This window comes from Clavelina lepadiformis, chromosome 9 (assembly GCF_947623445.1).
Source record: "Clavelina lepadiformis chromosome 9, kaClaLepa1.1, whole genome shotgun sequence".
NCBI classification, from domain to species: domain Eukaryota; kingdom Metazoa; phylum Chordata; class Ascidiacea; order Aplousobranchia; family Clavelinidae; genus Clavelina; species Clavelina lepadiformis.
In genome coordinates, this window is record NC_135248.1 from 10,868,639 (window position 1) to 10,887,163 (window position 18,525).

At 34.1% G+C, this 18,525-nt stretch overlaps 1 protein-coding gene across 3 annotated transcripts in view; it reads left to right on the top strand.

Annotated features, from left to right (window-relative positions):
- Positions 1–18,525, top strand: part of LOC143469993 (midasin-like) — a 42,507-nt gene that overhangs the window by 19,966 nt on the left and 4,016 nt on the right. For 2 of the 3 annotated variants that reach the window (XM_076967818.1, XM_076967820.1), the window contains exons 40-91: positions 129–236; positions 778–957; positions 1,089–1,172; positions 1,252–1,371; positions 2,310–2,503; positions 2,795–2,876; positions 2,960–3,119; positions 3,223–3,318; positions 3,512–3,665; positions 3,868–4,118; positions 4,339–4,436; positions 4,533–4,660; positions 4,828–4,961; positions 5,046–5,143; positions 5,241–5,304; positions 5,382–5,496; positions 5,616–5,732; positions 5,979–6,086; positions 6,226–7,759; positions 8,057–8,203; positions 8,423–8,623; positions 8,766–8,858; positions 8,957–9,091; positions 9,200–9,401; positions 9,525–9,561; positions 9,748–9,885; positions 10,002–10,110; positions 10,207–10,444; positions 10,530–10,709; positions 10,950–11,182; positions 11,307–11,514; positions 11,603–11,743; positions 11,951–12,125; positions 12,268–12,379; positions 12,525–12,765; positions 12,982–13,143; positions 13,285–13,493; positions 13,706–13,862; positions 14,003–14,134; positions 14,304–14,495; positions 14,616–14,831; positions 14,949–15,055; positions 15,217–15,387; positions 15,573–15,765; positions 15,980–16,074; positions 16,372–16,527; positions 16,663–16,803; positions 17,013–17,125; positions 17,475–17,575; positions 17,805–17,876; positions 18,025–18,269; positions 18,354–18,448. In XM_076967818.1, coding sequence (XP_076823933.1) covers positions 129–236; positions 778–957; positions 1,089–1,172; positions 1,252–1,371; positions 2,310–2,503; positions 2,795–2,876; positions 2,960–3,119; positions 3,223–3,318; positions 3,512–3,665; positions 3,868–4,118; positions 4,339–4,436; positions 4,533–4,660; positions 4,828–4,961; positions 5,046–5,143; positions 5,241–5,304; positions 5,382–5,496; positions 5,616–5,732; positions 5,979–6,086; positions 6,226–7,759; positions 8,057–8,203; positions 8,423–8,623; positions 8,766–8,858; positions 8,957–9,091; positions 9,200–9,401; positions 9,525–9,561; positions 9,748–9,885; positions 10,002–10,110; positions 10,207–10,444; positions 10,530–10,709; positions 10,950–11,182; positions 11,307–11,514; positions 11,603–11,743; positions 11,951–12,125; positions 12,268–12,379; positions 12,525–12,765; positions 12,982–13,143; positions 13,285–13,493; positions 13,706–13,862; positions 14,003–14,134; positions 14,304–14,495; positions 14,616–14,831; positions 14,949–15,055; positions 15,217–15,387; positions 15,573–15,765; positions 15,980–16,074; positions 16,372–16,527; positions 16,663–16,803; positions 17,013–17,125; positions 17,475–17,575; positions 17,805–17,876; positions 18,025–18,269; positions 18,354–18,448 — 8,972 coding nt within the window. The remainder of the gene's footprint in view (positions 1–128; positions 237–777; positions 958–1,088; positions 1,173–1,251; positions 1,372–2,309; positions 2,504–2,794; positions 2,877–2,959; positions 3,120–3,222; positions 3,319–3,511; positions 3,666–3,867; positions 4,119–4,338; positions 4,437–4,532; positions 4,661–4,827; positions 4,962–5,045; positions 5,144–5,240; positions 5,305–5,381; positions 5,497–5,615; positions 5,733–5,978; positions 6,087–6,225; positions 7,760–8,056; positions 8,204–8,422; positions 8,624–8,765; positions 8,859–8,956; positions 9,092–9,199; positions 9,402–9,524; positions 9,562–9,747; positions 9,886–10,001; positions 10,111–10,206; positions 10,445–10,529; positions 10,710–10,949; positions 11,183–11,306; positions 11,515–11,602; positions 11,744–11,950; positions 12,126–12,267; positions 12,380–12,524; positions 12,766–12,981; positions 13,144–13,284; positions 13,494–13,705; positions 13,863–14,002; positions 14,135–14,303; positions 14,496–14,615; positions 14,832–14,948; positions 15,056–15,216; positions 15,388–15,572; positions 15,766–15,979; positions 16,075–16,371; positions 16,528–16,662; positions 16,804–17,012; positions 17,126–17,474; positions 17,576–17,804; positions 17,877–18,024; positions 18,270–18,353; positions 18,449–18,525) is intronic. The other variant, XM_076967819.1, reaches the window with a different exon arrangement.

Consider the following 18,525-nt stretch of genomic DNA (forward strand, 5'->3'; position numbering starts at 1 on the left):
TACAAAAACTCGGCACGCAAACCCCTACATATCATCAACTATAAATAATTTACGTAATGACGTTATATCGGTACTCAAATGCAAATTGCACTTTAATCACATAATGTTTTTCTTTACTCACTATGCAGGTGCATGTGGATAATTTAAGCAGCAGCGACCTTCTCTTCATTTTGCAAAGTCAGTTTCCAAATTTGGAACGACCTGTTCTGAAGAACATGGTCAAGTTTAATCAACAGGTAACCAATTTATCACATTCTCAGTACCTTTGTGCAGGTCAACACGAATATAACAATTTATATCAGTTGTCTTCAACCTTTTTTTGTGAAATCACCCCTTTTTCGGAGTTCTGGGTCAAAATCGCCCCTATGATTATTTTTCTACAAATGTATTTACTTCTTGCGATGTACAATATGCTTTGAAATTATCTCAAAAAATAAAGAACAATCATAAACAAAGCAAGTATGACCTTATGCAATAATGGCGCCGTAAATAACAGATACATAATTATAAAATCACAACTTGGAAAGCAATGGTAACAGCGTTTTCACCCCTTTAAAGACTAAAATCGCCCCCCCCCCCCAACTTCAAAAATTGTCACAATTGCCCCCTGGGGGCCGATATCGCCCCCGTTGAATAACGCTGATATATAGCATGCTCTGTACCATTCTATTTATGCTACAGATAATAATTTCTTTACACATTACCATACTTGGTATAGTGCATTTAGTGCTGTTTTAATCTAGAACACAAATAACTTGGATTATTTATATAATGCAGGTATACAACGAAGTAGTTCAGGAACGAAAATGGGGTCATGTAGGATCACCTTGGGAATTTAATCTTCGAGACATGACTCGGTGGTGCCAACTAATGGTTGAAGTAAAGCCGCATGACCCAAGTTTGCATATGTATCTTGTTTATGGTGAAAGGTTAAGAACCGGCAAAGATCGACAAAAGGTGCCCCTGGTCAAAGTTAACAGTAGAATTTTACATTTCTAAGGTTTATGGATTAATATAATGTAAAGATTTTATCTGTTGGAATCTTTATTTAAGCAATTGTTATCAATGCTTACTTTTGTATTATGCAGCTGTACAACATATTTTATGAAGTTTTTGACAAAGAAGCATACAGCCCAACACGTTACTTCCACATAACACCAAAGACTCTCCAGGTGAGAACCATACAGAATTTTTTCAGCTATATTTTCAAAGGTGTTCACATATTATTTTTACTTGTTATTTTCTTGTTAGATTGGCAATGCTGTCATAAAGCGGGAAGGTTTGTTTTATCCTTCATCTTCCATGAATTCTTCAATTATTGTTCCCAGCATGTTGCATGGAGCTGAAGCTCTAATTGAAGTTTTAAATAAGGTAAACTGCTTTTTAAATTTGCTTTTTTATCCACATCTCAGCTTGCATTGTGTTTCCTCTGGCTGGGACCATTTTGGTAGGAGGAGTTTATCCCTATGGCTTGCCGAACGTTTTGCAAGTTGCTATCAATTGTTCACAGAAAAATCACAGCAGGCTAGGTCTGTTTTATCATGGTGGCATAATGAATCTTTTTTATTACTGTCATTGCAAAGGCCACTATGCTACTGGTAGCTGTAGAATTTAGGAAATGTGTATTACGTTTTTTTTTGTCATTAAATTCAAGTTGATGAAAACTTAGGCTTTTCCCTTATACTCTTCTACACTAGTAAAAATTGGATAAAACACCAGTAGACATTCCACAGCACCTTAGAATATCACGTAAAAGTGGTTGCGGAAATTGTGTTTACTGGTAACTAAAGACAAGCGTGGTCAATTGCAAAGATTTTTACATTACGCATCAAAGATTTCTTTCCGTGATCGATTTTCAGGTTATAGATATTTTTTAAAACGAGTACAGACACAAATGTTTATTGCTATCTACTTACAACAGCAGTAAGGAGTTAGAAGATGCTTTATGAATCAAGCAATTGTTGTATGGAGCTCATTTAGTTGTAAACTCATAATTAACTTAATTATATACTGATTAGAACTTGTTAACTTCATCATTAGAATGTCAGATTGATTTCAACTTGGCCTAGTCAACACATCTACAAAAATCTTTTCTTTAACTAATAGAGACAAGCCAAGTAGTACGTGTGCATTTAGCTTTTCATTTCAACTTCATTATTACAGATCATTTTTAACACTTTTTGGAATTGTTTCACTAGCCTCTGGAAAGAGTACTTCGATCTGGGCAACCCTGTTGTTCATAACCATGTATTTTTGTGCGACACAAGAAGAACAAAGAACACATATAGATTAAAATTGTTTTTTTTTAGAAATGGCCTTGCATTGTAACTGGTCCAGCAGGATCTGGTAAAAGCCGGTTGGTGGAAACTCTGGCTGGTCTGAGTGGGCGTAAGCTTCAAATCCTCGCTACCAACAGTTCTATGGATGCTGTTGAGCTTCTTGGTGGTTTTGAACAATCTGACTTAATAAAATCCATTCTAAACATCCTCAGAAAAGTTCACAAGTAGATTTACTTTTAAATTTTTAATTTCTAACCAAAGTTAGAAAATTCTATCCAGTTTCAAGTGCTTGGCCCTCATTAGACTAAATAACAGTAAATTTTTTTATGAGTAAAGTAGTAAGTCTTTACCCCTGTATTATTATGCAACAGTGCATTCATGTAATGTAATGAAAGAATCATGAAGGGTCATAAAATTATGTTTATAAGTAAAGTGGTAAGTAGAAAAAGGGTTTAGGAAACACTATTTTAACTTAAACTAACCAATAAAATTTAATACTTTTGATGAATTTTTAGCATTATTATGGAGTGCTGTAAAGATATCTTGAGTACTGCTTCACCTTGGGAATTCTGTTCTGACATACAAAACATCCTAATGGTAAGTGTTTTAATATGACTTTCACTTTGCTACATAGTGTGTCCTACTTGACTTTTAACCAACAATAATACTATTTCATAAAGGCTGGTGAGAAAATACGAAGAATGTCTAAATCACTGGAGAATGTGGAAGACGATGAAACTATTCAAAATCTGTTTTTGTCAGTTGAATCCGAGCTTGCTTTTATTAGGAAATCGGTTTCTACATTCATGGTGAATGTCGACAGATGCATGCAGCTACAAGGTATTTAACTATTCTACTTTTGCAACTAACTGTTTTGCCCCGATAAGATGCTGGCAAATCTAACCGTGTGTTTCTTCTGATATAATAAAATTTATATGCTTAGAATGCACTGATACACTGAAGAAAATCGTCAGTCACACGAATAGCCGTGGTGCATACGAATGGATTGATAGCATCCTAGTGCAGTCTCTTCAACAAGGTTTGTATTTGCTGTTATGCTGCTGATGCTTACTTACAAAGCCAACAATCATGAAAGTGTCACCCAAACATTAAACTATTTAAGTCTGAAAAACACTATTACTTGTCCACCAAGTTCCTGTTCTTGTAAAATATGCATCCTTGTATTTCTTATCGGTTACATTCTTTTGAATGTTTAAATATTCTTCATTCAGGAGATTGGTTGCTTGTAAAGGGAGCAAATTTTTGCTCGCCATCTGTGCTTGATCGTTTGAATGCTCTCCTTGAACCAAGTGGAGTTCTTACCATCACTGAACGTGGAATTATTGATGGGAAAGTGGTAGAAATAAAGCCACATCCTGATTTCAGGTACCAATAATTCGCTGACTTTAGTAAGTAAAATTAAACTTTTTGAGTAAGTCATACTAATTTTTCCCAGATTATCTTTTGTACATTTTAAGATTACGCTTTATACAAGTTACCAACACCACATAACACAAGTGCAGTCATAACTTTTATCGGTATTAAATAAATGTAGTTTATTGTTAAATCATTGTCATATTTTTATCAGGTTGATTTTGTCCCTCGATCCTTCCTGTGGTGAACTGTCAAGAGCAATGAGAAATAGATGCGTTGAAATTCATTTGTCTTCGGACCCTGGCTTATTAGACCAATTAATCAACACTCCAGCTCTGAAAGGTGGAAACCATCAAAACATAACATGGCAAGAAGTGAATTCCATTATCAAGTCAAAATGTTCCAATTTTGTAGAGATGGCCAGTTGTTTAGACTTTGCTCAGAAATTACAGAAAAATTTAAAAGGTAAGAAATTTTTTGTGTAGAAAATTTTATTTAGAAAAGGTTTGTTACACAATTTTGATATTTATTTATGCCAAAGTTGAATCATATTTAAAAGGAATGAAACTTATTTGTGGTAAGTAGAGACGCTTAATGCTTCATTAATTAAGCATTATACCATGTATTTGGGCATACTTCACATCCTTTTGATGTAGTTCTATAAATAATATGATAAATTTTACAGGCTCAAGTCATTTGAATGCCAAACTGAAAGTACTGCAGGAAGTAGAATGCTTTATTGAAAATCTAAGAAGAGGCACTGCAATTTCAAAGAATGACACTGTAAGAAACTCATGCCTTAAAAGTCTATTTTTGGTAAATGCTCACTTTGTTTCAAGCAAAAGTGAAAAACATGTCAAGTTTTTGTGAAAAACACAGATACACAACAAATCGCAAGCTTTATTTCAAATGACCTCGCCTACTCTAAAAGATTTGATCATTTGTCCAACACTGTCCAATGTGATGAGGCAATTCGAAATGGTCCAACAAATACCACAAATTTGCAGGTATGCTTATTATATGTATGCTAATGCTTGTTTGAAGTACATGTCATTTGATTGTGGTGTTTCAAACTTATATAGATTCTTTTTTAATAATGTTAATATTATTCGTATAAATTATTTTGTACTTCTATGTTTAATAACACTGTAGCATAAATTCTGTTATTTTTAAGGACAAGAGACTTCAACATCAGGTCGGCCATACAATCATTTTTCAGAGTTTTCTTAGAATTTTCCACAAAGAATGACCACACCATTAGAAATTTTGTCATTGAAGAATTTCTTCCAGTTGTTATGAACGAACTGAGTAGGCATCAACAGCGTTTTGCATCTTTTAAGTGAATTGTATTCGATATTTTATTCTAATGAGCAGCGTTTGTTTGTTTTACAGCATCTGGCTTTAAATCGCTTACTAAAGGATCCCATGCATTCTCCTCTTTATCACATATTGTGTTTTCTTCCAAGAACCTAGAAAAAGCAAACTGTTGTGTAAGACACTTTAGCAAGACACTATAGTATAAATTTAGCAGGTCAAAATGAAAGTAAATAAAAGAAATTAAGTTTAACGTCTTGACTTTTGACACAGATTCCGGATTGGCAAGATCAGCCATGGGACCCGCAGTGGAATATGCAGCTTTTGAACCAATCTGGTATTTTTGATCGCAACTCATATGTACTGCATGTGTTGTTTATGTTATAAAATATTACCCAATACTTTTTGGTTTAGGTTACGACATAGATCCATCTGTTTACAGCAAGATCATGTTAAAAATTACTTATCATCAGTTAAAGGCTGAAGAAGATTTTTGCAATATTTCACCCACTTCAAGAAAGAGAAAGGAGTAAGTTTATCATTTTTTTATAAGAAGTAGTTACACAAAGCTATCTTGACAGTTTAAATTCTTGTTGTACGTTTTTTGTATACCAATGGTATGGTCGAACCTTCTAAATTTTGTTTCAGGATTCTTAATACAGGCTCAACCTTTCAAATAGCCAGTAGCCTCCAAAATCGCTTACTAAAAGTTAGCGATCTGCCACATCCTGTGCTGTTGAGTTTAGTACCTTTGTATCAATCATGGTATGTCTTGCGGTTATCAATGTGTCACATATTCTTGGTTAAAGATAGTTCATTGTGACTGAATAGTAATATTAACCAATTTTTGTAAGATGAGGTGTGGGACTGTTGAAAGTTTGTTCATACGATGCAGCATGTATTATTATTGCTATGCCCCTAGCAATTTTTCACAGTTGTTGTATGTTGAAACGATAGATTCAATAGCTTGAAAACTAAGCTTTGGACGCAATTTTTATTATTATTGTGCAGGAATATCTACATAAAACAGGTTTTATTATCTGCAACCTTTAATATCCCAAATCAGGATTCATTTTGCAAGTATGAAGGCTTGCTAAGGAGAATATCATTTGTTTGGAGGTTAGTTATTTACATGATGTTGCTATGTTGTTTCTTTATGCTACCTACCATATTTTACAAAGTATAAATTAAGCAAATTCACCCAGATTGTCAAGATATCAGTTTACATTTCATATGTCTTATTATTTCAAATATGTAGGCACTTCATGCAGTCTTTCTTCTCTTTGCCTAAATTCATCCTCTTGTACTTGTACTTACGGAAGCAAATGCTGATGTTTAAAGATAAATTGCTCGATCATGAAGCAGTGGAAGTGTGGAATATTTTGGAAAATATGGACAAAATATTGCAGATTAATGATACCTTAGAACAAGAGCAAAAGATTCAAGTCAAAATACGAAGTTCCCTGAGCTCAAGTGCATGTGAACCTTTCCAAACAGAGTTTCAATTTTTAGTCCAATCTTATTGCAAATCCTTGTTTGACGACTTTGCACTGTTCATCAAGCAGGCATTTCACAACAAAAAATTAACTCATCTGACCTGGCTAAATATCCTTGATATTTTGAAGCAGTTTTTAACCGTTCAGGTATCAAGCCTTCCTCTTCATGCTGATAGCAAACAGCATAAAGATTCAGATGGAGAAGATATGGATACTGAGTGTACTGATACGCCTTCTTCCCATTTCAGCTTAACTCAGGAGATAGTTGATAACGGCATTCCACTCTCCTCGAAATCAACAGCATTAATGGAAAAGTTGTCCATAATAGCAGAACCAAATACAATAAAAGCAGCTTCTCAAAACTGCACTTTTGGTGTCACGCATCATCAGCAAAACCTATGGCGACTCTTGGATTGTTTTAGCGTTGCAAAGGAATTGAGCTGTCTCACATCTTACACAGAATTTACTGAAATTGCCTCTACTGTTGACATGGATAAACTCTCTTCACTTCAATGTGGAAGAGACCTTCAGTATTTCTATGAAATTCTCAGAACTGTCCAAAGCCGAAGCCTGTTTGCATGGAGAAGGTATTTCTTGACAAGGGTTTGGGATTGGTCGCCTTTAAAACCACCTATCCAAGTGGATAAAGGTAATGAAACTCACATCATATCTAGTTCTGCTCACTCACTCTCATCTGAGGAAGGCCCTAGCAACCTTTTGAGACCATGTATTACTAACAATGTCTTGTCACTGTTGTATGACAATTGGACCAATGGATGCAATACTACTTGCAAGACACTTGACAAAGTGAGAAATATCATTTACAGTGATGTTAGGGTGCCTGTCAGCGAAGTAACTACTAAAGTACATCAGCTTGAGTCAGTTTCTCAAATCTTGTGGTCAAATGCATTTCTTACTTGCGGTTTTTCTTCCCAGTCTTACTTTTATCTTGGCCCACAGCTCATTGAAGTGATCCACTTTATGTGTCAGTCATTTTCTTCCACTCTTCATGCTTTGTTTAATGCCTGCAGTAAAAGGAAAATTGTTTTACCTGAAGAATGTGCGTCAGTATGTGACAAATTGCTCAGCAGCACTGAAGAGTTTATTTCTAAAACTAAAATGGATGTTTTGAAAGAAGTAAGCCTTCAGTTACTTGACAACACGAAATTGCTCTCCGATGTTGTTGACACCACAACTGCTTTTCAATCACAATGGATAGTTAATGTTTGTCAACTGTTATCAGCTTGTGTGGATTCAATTTCTAGACTGCAACAAACTATTACAAATGCTAAAGAAGTAAGCATTTTATTGTACTCGTTTATTTATTAATATGTTTGGATTTTGTGGCTGTTCCAACTAGCTTTATTTGCCCCGTTTGGACTGTTTTAAGACTATAAAGTTTTATCGTGACTTCCCTATCCGTTGGTTGCGGAGGCATATTTTTATGTTTGTTTTTATTGGCTTGCTCTTTTTTGCCCCTACTTGGAAAAGAAGAGAAAAAACAAATGACGTACGCGGGTACAACATTTGCTAAAAAGTATCATGACATAAGATTCAATAAACTGATTAATATTTTGTGTTTTTTGCTTCCAGAGCAAACAATGGAGTTTGCAGTGTTGGAAAATGGTAGGGGAAGCATGGGTGTGGTGTGGCTATCTTCAAATGATACTTGTTGCACCTAGAGGGCCTGCTGATCCGGTTACAGTGCAACAACTTAAGACCGACTGTCTTTCAGAAGAGGTAGAAATATAGTTTAGTGTCATTCTATTGCTTGTAATATATATTATCTGTATTGTACAAATGTGTAATTAGTCTCATAATAGGTTCCTTTGACGTGTCAAAACACTGGTTAATATTGATTAAATTAAAATTAAAGAAATTATTAAATTGTAGCAAATCCTAGCATCTTTCCTGTTTTCGACTTTCCAGCCAGTAACTAAAATCTGACTTTCCATCCAGCTTCATCAGTGCACATGCGATATAACTGTCAGAAACTTGTCAAACCAGACGTTAACCGGATATGAGGTTCCCGTAGGTGACATTACGTCGCTGTCTTTTCTCCATCCTCATATTAAGGCTTTAGGAAGATATGTGGTTGATTTGGAAGGAAAAATTCAAAGGAGCAAGTCAAAGTCAGCTTTCAGACTGGATATGTCTCAGGTGTATTTTTATTCTTGGCCAAAACTGCTTTATTAGAATTAAAAATCTGAGTAAAACCCTTTTCTTTAAATTATTTTATGTAAATATTACAAGGGTCTATTTATTTTGTACTAAGCTTTTTTCAACATTTGCTCATGTTTAGTTTCATCAGCTGAGCAATGATTGTTCCAACTTCACAGGCACAGTTGCAAACTTAAACACTCTGAAGGATGTAATGCATGACTTTAACAATGAAGTAAGATGTGATGGTTTTTTGTAATCTGTCTGCGTCAATTGAGCAATGTAACTCAAAATATTCTTGATTTTACAATTCTTTTTGTTTTGGTATTGAAGAAATATGCAGAAGAATTGGCTTGGAGCAAGGAAAAAAAACTTCAACTATCGTTTCAGGCTTTTCATAAAAGTTTAAAAGATAACTACCCCTGCTATCCAGATATTGTTGAGCCGTTGCAGGACGCCATTGCACAAGTAAAAAAATTGACTAAGGCTTTTCAACCAATCCTTAACTTTTTTTCAACCATTTTTAAGATGTTTAAATCTGCTTGTTTTAAATTTTTATATTTAATACACAAACAGATACGATTTGGTTTTCGTTTAATCCGAACGGCGTGCAGCATGAAGGCAGTGCAGGATGATGTATCACAAGCTTCAGACGGTTCTTATCAATCATGCATTGAAGATGTGATCACGGATGTTGTCATTGCCAAACATTCCAATAATGATTTGCCTGAAGTTATTCATTCTCTAAAACAAGTGCAATCGGCAATAAACGAAAAAAGTAAAGAATTATGTGTTTGTATAGGTGTGTGTGGTGTATTGCTAAAAACATTGACACTTTCAATACCGGTTATCTGCACAAATACGCATGGTTTTGGCTTGTAATATCGTGCATTCTTTTTAGGTGGGCAAGACAATTCCAGTGCAATATTAACTGAAACGTAAGTTTAATTACATTTCTGTCAGAACTAAAACTTGTAGAACATAAAACTGTCAAATGAATGAAGTTCAATATCCTCTGTAACCGGCATTTATGTTTTACTATTATTATTGAAAAGCAAAAGCTGATGTAACGTTTCAGCTCCACTGTGTGTTTAGACATTTTCTGAGTCAATCAATATTTTCAGCATTTTGATCGGTGCTTTGCTTCAGTTGCATACTAAATGCAATTCTGGTGTGACTGAGTTAAGCAAACAAGACACAATGAAAATATTTAAGGAAATTGTACAACACTGGCACAAGCAACAAGATATAAAACAGCAAAAGTAGGTTCCATTTTATTTACATCTGAAAATGAGTTGTCATCCTTCCACAGTTAGCATACAATTTTTTTTTAATAGCTATCCAGGTTTGAATGTACCATTGTAAAATTTTTATGTAGGGAAGCTGAAAAGGCCAGTTTATTTAAGTACCAGGAGAAAAAACATGAGATAAATGAAGAAGAAGAAGCTGAAGAGGAATTTAATGAAATGTTTCCTACATTTGGAGAGGTTAACTGAAATATAATTAATCAAACTCTTACTTGAGTTCTCTATTGTGTTCTTTAGTTTTGAAGAACTCCTTTGTAGATGCCTTTTTACTTTTAGGTTGTTTCGGACTTACTGGATCCTACTGGTTTAAATGAAATCGAAACGAAAAGTGCTGAAAATTTAAATGACAATCATAAACTAAGTTTCTCAGATACAGTATTTGACCTTGCTGCTCTTGTTCATTGTGAGCTCTCCGTAGCACAACCTGAATATCGAACCAACTGTCAAGAGGATAATTTGAATACAAAGGCGCCAAATAGCAAAGTAAAAGAAAATGTAAAAAGATCTGATCCAGGTAAAGTAAAATTTGAGGTATAACCCAGTTTCATATTATAACTTTAGGAAGAAAAAGATTTTCCAAGCTGTGTTTTTTGATTTAGCAGTTGCTCCTGTTGATTGCTTTTACTCCTGTATACCTGAACTATTTTTCCACCGAATGATGTCATCAACATTAACATCGATGCTTCCATGGTTGCTCGGACATAAAGTTGATCATGCATTACTGAGAAGCCATATTCTTGCTTCTGTAAACATCAATAACTATCTCACCATCGATCAAGGTTAATAATACTAATCAGAATGGTATTAAAAGGGCAGAGTATAGGAGAGTAACACTCTAAAGTTTGACTTTTAATTATAATTAACTTTTCCCTTTTTATTGTATATTGGGATTAACATGGAATCCACCATCAAATTTGAATAACATTGCTATTATCTCTAAGTCTCGTTGTATGCAGCGTATTTATATGGGCTTTTGATTGGTATGTTGTTTGTGTTTAAAGCTCTTGTGTATGTTGTAGACATTTCTTCTGTGAATATTTATGTGGATCCAACACCATCAGAAGTCTCCAGATGTTTGCCTGTTCTGCAAGACTTTCATAACACGGTGACCGAAAAGCTGTTGGTCGAATGGCCCAAACATCCAGTTTTGAACCACCTCATAGTCATTATAGACAGGATTTTGTCTTTCTCAATTACCTTCCCCATTATGAAGTTTGTCACTGGTCTAGAATTGCTTCTTGAAAAAGCCCAGGTAGTTTTTTTATTGTACTAAACCTTCAGAGTATTGGCTTGGTGTAATGATCGGCACTTCATACTTTGTTACTTCTTTTGTGAAATAATTGAGGCTTTTGTTAATATTTTGCTTACCCTGGCAGGAATGGGAGAGCAATGCAAGTAAGCAAGTTTCTATCAGTCATCACCTAGAAGCTGTGACAACACTCATCCTCGATTGGCGACGCCTCGAACTCAAAAGCTGGAATCGCTTGCTGGATGATGCTCAACAGAACGCTCGCAAAGATTTGACAAACTGGTGGTTTTATTTGTATCAGATTGTTGATGAATATGACGAAAATTCTTATGAAGGTGATTTTTAATACCATGGTTGCCTAGTCATTTTAAAATTAAAGTTTTTTTATTAGTAATTTGTTGTAATTTCTTTTTTTAAATTTAGGTGATCAAATTTCAGAGGTCAAGAACATTTCAACAACTTTGCAAAAATTTATTGAAACATCTAAAATTGGTCAATTTGAAGCAAGATTGAATCTCTTGAGTGTATTTTATTCTCATCTTTGCTGTAAACACCAGAAACAAGGTTCATTACAAACTTATCAACTTCTCACTTCCATTTCTTTTTTTGGTTTAAACTTTTTTATTTTTTGGTTCCTTCTTTTTTTTTGTTTGGGTTCATTTGCCTGTCAAACACAATCTATTAGAAAAATTTATGATAGATGCAGTAATTCTGGACATACTGTGTTTCATTGTCCAACAAGTTGACAATAATTGTTTCGTTTGTTTACAGACCCATTGGCGATGGTTTTCATAAATCTGCATTGCTACTACAAGCAATTCTTAGATGCCTTGAAAGTTCGAATTGCATCACTGAGGCAACCAATTGAGAAGGATCTTAAGTCTTTTGTCAAAATCGCAAAATGGAATGACATCAACTTTTATGCAGTTAAAGACTCTACCATCAAGTAAGAATACTACTTCAGTTGTACATGTAGCAACACTAAACCTTTATCAGTGATATCTGATAATTAACATTTGAAACACAATTAATTATGAAAACATCTATATCAGGACAATAACTGAATTCTTAACTATCAAAAACTACAGAACCCATCGCAATTTGTTCAAATTTGTCAAGAAGTTCTCAACAGCTTTGGAGGAACCCGTACACCTAAACGTGTTAAAAGGTCAACCTTCTGCTTTTGCATCAACATCAGATGTAAGATTAAGCACTATACACGACACCTCCCTACATTCCTTTATCAATATAATTTTTTTCTTCATGCCTTTATTTTTTTTATTACTTTGTTTTCTGCTTTTATTTTTGAAAAAATATTCCATGGTTTTATTTCTGAATTTGGTAGGGCTCACAGTCACAGGGTATGTTGCTATGCAAAAAATGGTTGGACAACTCTGGTTCGAAGTTGGAAATGATGCAGAACATGGAGAATGTTACAAGCTTTCATGTGTCTGGTGATTTAAGCATCCCCCAGTTAAGCAGATTGCCTGCTATTGCTGACAAACTGCAAAAGCATTGTTCAGGTTGGGTTAAGCAGATGAACAAATCAATGCCACAGTTGTTGCTTGACTTGGAAGACACCACTGGTAAGTAGATTACAATTTATCATCATGAAAATCTGATTTCATATAAGACTTTCCATGATTACAAACACTGTTTTTTACTATGCTTGAGTATTCATGAGATCACTTAAATTTTCTTTACCTATTAACTTACATTTTCATTTTCTGCTGTAATTTTTAAAGTTTTCATATTTTTTTATTTCTACATTTAATTTTTACATTCAACTTTCATCGCTGCAGCAAATATTATTGAAAACTTTAAAATACTGAGAGGTTTGGAACCCAGTACAGCCACATCGAGTGATGAAGAGCTTAGGAAAAAGCGTCTCATGGAAGTGAAACATATCCAATCGAGAAAACGAAAATCCTTGTCAGACCTTTTCAAGTTATTGCGAGATATTGGTACAAGAAACATACTACAGCTACCATTTAATTCATTCATTTAAATAGCAATGAAAGGCTTTTAATATAAAATTTGACATGTGGAATTAAAATGTTTGATAGCATTTCATGCTGTTAAACATAGGTATCTATATTTCACAGGTTTATCGTACAGAAAAGGGTTAGTTTGGCTAAATAACCACAGTACTGATAGCTTTGTTCTTTTACCAACGCCTTCACATTTTGGAGACTCTTCTGGAAACATTGGACATGGACTAATACAGAACTCACTTCAATCAGGGGAGAAGTATTTTTACAGAATGATTTCAAGATTTTCGTCTCTAACAGCTGCTCTAAATTCCCCAAACAAGGTAAATAGTAGATAGCTTTAAATAAGACTTATAACTAAAAATATAAAAAAGAGGTATCGCCTGTTAATAATTTGTTATTATTCATTGAAATTTATAGATGTAACAATTTACCGACCAATATTATTAAGTTGGTGGTGTTGCTACTAGTGCCATTTTTATTTTCAAATACAACCATGAAAATGAAAATTGAAGCAATGAAAATTGTTTACTAGGAAATAGGAAGGTCACACATTGATCGGCTCCGAGGCTTTACGGCTCATCTGTTTCATCTTGCAACGGAACAACGGCAAGTTATGTCAGAGCTGACACAGACCAACAAAATACTGGACCAACTCAATGCAGTTCTCATTGATTTTGCCAAGGAGGAAGGTAATTTTAGCTGTCAAAATTATTACTTATACCCAAACAAACAAAGAAATAATAAAATCCAACTCCACAACAAATGATATAACAAACAACCTAACATAAATTTCATTAATTAAGTTAACAAATGAATGTCTTCTGCACAGATACCCAGCTCCCATGTCAGACAAATGCAACTAGCAAGATTCACTCATGCCGCAACGCTTTGAATGAGTGGTTGGGTGCTCTCGAAAAATTTCAAACAACCCTGAAGTGCTGTCCCAAAAACACAGATACTGGTATAAAATAAACATGACAGTTTATTAATTCCTTCAGCCGTATACGTTACATTTTAGAGATTGACTGTTATGTTCATTGCTTGTGCAATTGTGTTTTAACTATGTTTTAGACTATTTTTATTATTGTTGGATCACCTAAAATGCCCTGTTTTTATTGAAAATATTGCAGATGAGTATGATGCAAGCAAGCTCTTTCCACATATCTGTCCGCCAAAAATTAGCTTCTGCCGCTATGGTGACAAGTTATGGACAGAGGTTATGACAAGCACAAACAAGGAAATTAATTTGATCAAAGCAGCATGTAATAACTTGAAGAAAGTTACAGATAAATGTTTTGACCAGTTTGGGTCTATCAAGACAGGTAACACTGCAGAATGTGATCTATTTTGGAAGTTTACGGTGCGTGTCTAAGTTAGTGAATTAGTATCTTATTGGTGTTACATTAAGTCTTGCTTCAATAATGATGACTTCTTATTTACAGGTTGTATGATTTTGTCTTCCATAATACAAGTAGTTGAAGCTTGCAACGCTTCCATGCAAGAGTCGAGCCAAAGAATTTCAAAAGAAATTTTCCCACTTTTTGAAACTTCTACTAGTTGGTCCCAAAACCTTAGTCCAACTTCACCCCTGCTCATTGACCTGGTTGAATGTCAAAATATTCTGCTTTCCTGCAGGGAAAGTTCAAAGAATCATCCTGGTATGGTATTCATGTACAATAGATTACTGATTTATGATTTATGGATGATTAATGATTATTACCTTTGAGACAAATATTTCAAAACTAGTAAGAGCTAATTTTTGTTTTGATTTTCAGATAATGAAGCAATATCTACTGATGAACTGTTGTGTGACTTGGAAGACTTCCTATCTTCAGTTATGCTTCGAGTTCAAAATTTGGTGAAGTTTTCTAGTGAATTACAGGTAAAAGATATCCAATGTAATTGATATGAAATTCCAGTGTTTATCAGAGAAGTATTAACGTCAGTGATTTGAATTACAAAAACTTTGCTAAAGTTTTGGTTCAATATGTTTTTTTTCGGTTGATTTAATGTTGTGTTACATAATATACAACTTTAATCCAGAGCCTTGAAACAGAAACTGAAGTTAATTTGTTGGAAATGCATTTTACTACTTACATCAACCAACGGACCATGAACTACTTTGAAAATTTAGATGTTCAAAATTTTAGAGTCAAAGTTTTAAACTTACTTGAACTCATACAGAAAATGGCAGGAAAGGAAGAACATACAGAGGTATATTGTTACTTGTAAATCTTTGCTTTCCCTCAAGAAATAAAATGTGTTTTTTTCTGATATTTTGCTCTTACAACATATTGAAAAGCAGGAATTTTGTCTTAGCAAGCATAGAATGAAAAAAATATATCTATATACATATTAATAAACACAACATTTATGTTATTATTTTCTTCAATTTAAAGCTTTTAGCAAAGACTCTCAAGTCTCTACGCTCGATCATACAACCTTTTGCCACGGTGGTCAAAGAAGTCTCACTTGCATCAGCCATAACTCATCGTGTCACATGTAAATTAAACTTTGTATTGCTCAGTATATTTTCGGAAGTCGCTGCTAAGGGATTCTGTCCACCGGCTGAATTTGAAGAGGAGTTGTCAGGTGTGTAGAACTTGTAAATAAGTCGCATAATACATCATAGAATAATACAAAGTTGCACAGTGCATGGCCTAAAACGACAACTAATTAATGAATTTTTGTTGCTTACAAATATTTTCCTTTCTCTGTGTGTACAGGGATTTCGATAGTTTATAAGTTTTTTTAGTGCATTGTCACAAAGCAATGGAAGTAAAAAGTCATTTTTTGTTTGTCACAGAAGATACAGGAGAATTCAAGGAGGTGGAAGATGCTGGAATTGGTGAAGGCCAAGGATCAAAGGATGTCAGTGATCAAATTGAGGAGGAAAATCAGGTTTCAGAACATATTAATCGTTGTCACCATCATTATTATAATGTTTCATTTGGAATCACAATTAATTTTTTTTATATAATGATTAATGTAAAAATGGAGGCAAGACATCGCTTTGATTCTTCTAATTTTTTTGCCTGTGTACGTATGTCATATATGCACTGTGATCTATATGCCTATACTATGCCTATATAGTACTATTGTGCACCTACAATACATATTGCACTGACACCAGTTAGAGTCATTTGATCGTATAATAAGTGTCAAGTTCAAAAGACAAGTGTCATTGTCACTCAACAGGTCGAGGATAATCCTGATACAAAAAACCAAGATGATGATAATGACGATATTCCACCAGAAGATAACGCTATCGAGATGTCTACAGACTTTGATGGAAAATTCCAAGATGACGCTCCTCCTGATGATGAGAACAGCGAGGAAGAGACGGAGAAAGAGGTTTGATTTGAGCTCCAAGGAAGGTTGAACACCTCTCTGGTTTATAAATTTTGTGTGGACCATTCTCCCTCATCTTTTAAATTGATCAGAATTTAGCTTAAGTAGGATTTTAATGTCTTTAGTTAATTTTTTTAGGATCTTGAGAAGCAAATGGGTGATCTTGGCGATGAAGATGAAGCAAATAAATTGGATGAGCGGATGTGGGGATCAGATGAGGAAGAGGAACAGGAAGATTCGAGTGACAAGAAAGAGGAAAAAGGACAAGGCGTTGATTCGGTATAATTTCAGTTTAATGCAAACAGCAGCAGCTCTTATATAGAAATAAACAAAATCTTAACATATTTTTATGTCTGAAAAAATTTAACTACCTGTAAGTTTAACTACAAAGATTAGGGATTACCTTTGTTAAGTATATAGTTATTATCCTCAAGGTATCTGTTTTATATTTATTATTATTATTATTTGATTTTATGAAATTATTTTAGGAGCAAAGTGAACTCGCTGCAAGGGATGATGAAGTTCATGAAGGGAAAAATGAAGAAAAGAAAGAAGAGGAAGAGAAGTTTGGAGATCAAAGTGAATTTGATCCAAACGAAAAGTGAAGATTGATTTGATTGATTATATTCAGTGCATGTCACTATGTGATCATTTATTGTCAAATCTTTCGGCTTTTTGCCTTAAACTACGGGTGTGAATGCACAATGCTAACCACTGCACCATAATAAAAATATTCTCCCAAATTATAATAATCAAAGAATGGGAAAAGGGGAAAAAGTATAACAATATGTGTAAAATGTTGAATACAATAGCGCTAAAAAGGTGGCATGTAAGCACTGCTACCACACATACACACCAGCACCAAAAACATGCTACCCTACTGTTGCTTAGCTTATATTCTGCTGCAAAGACCTGCAAGGTAACGTCAACATCTAATTTTTGTATTCCAGAGATGACATCCATGAGTCAGAGCCAAATCCTCCTCCAGAACCAATGGACCTTCCTGATGATATCAACATCGATGATGGAAACGGAGATGAAGAGAAGGAAGGTAGGTTATTAAAGAAGTTTATTATTTTTATTTAAAGCTTTTTCCTTTGTGATAATAAACTTCAATTAAAAGATAACTGTTGATGATACATGATAACAAAATTAATTTTGTCATAAATGTTGTAAAATGTGTTTTATTGTAGTAAGGTTTGTATTCAGTTTTATTTTTTAAAGTACTGTAGTTTATTGTAGCTTATGTCTAACAATTTAATTGGATTTAACTTGCACAGATGAATCACCAGATAATGATACACTTCAAGATGATAAATTAGATGAAAACATGGACATCACTGAAAACGAAGGTATTGTAGCTTTTAAAATACCATACATAAAATTAAATACTTATCGCATTTTTAAGGTACTGTACAAATGTTTTAAATTACAATTATTACATTTTGTAATTATGACTACTGCATTTTATTATAATTACTGTAAAAGTGTGTTGTTTAGACAAAGAAACAGAAATAACTGCTGAAGATGACAAGAATCAAGATAATGATGCTGGTGATGAAATTCAGGATGAAATGGATGAAAAAAATACAACAGAGGAAAGTAACGAAGAAAAGAAAGTGATGGAAGATGACCAGAGTGATGACGATGCTGCAGGAGAAGATGCAAATAATGAACAAGAGGATTTACAAAACGCTCAGACAAATGAGGAGAAGCAGGAAGATGATGAAGAAAATGATGTGGAGGTTTTGAAATCTTCATTAACTTACCGTGAAGAGATAAAAGGTATTTTTCACAACAACTTATCACTTGTTTTCTGTTTAATCTAGGATGATCATGATGACACAACCAGAAACGCTGGAAACCAAATTCCCATTGAAGAAGAGCAGGCAGAAGATCATGAAGTGCGTGACAAGTCTTCAAGGTAACATCTTCAAAAGAGTAATTCATTTCTTTGCATTTATTATTTCCAAGGATTTAAATTAAACTATTTACCGTACC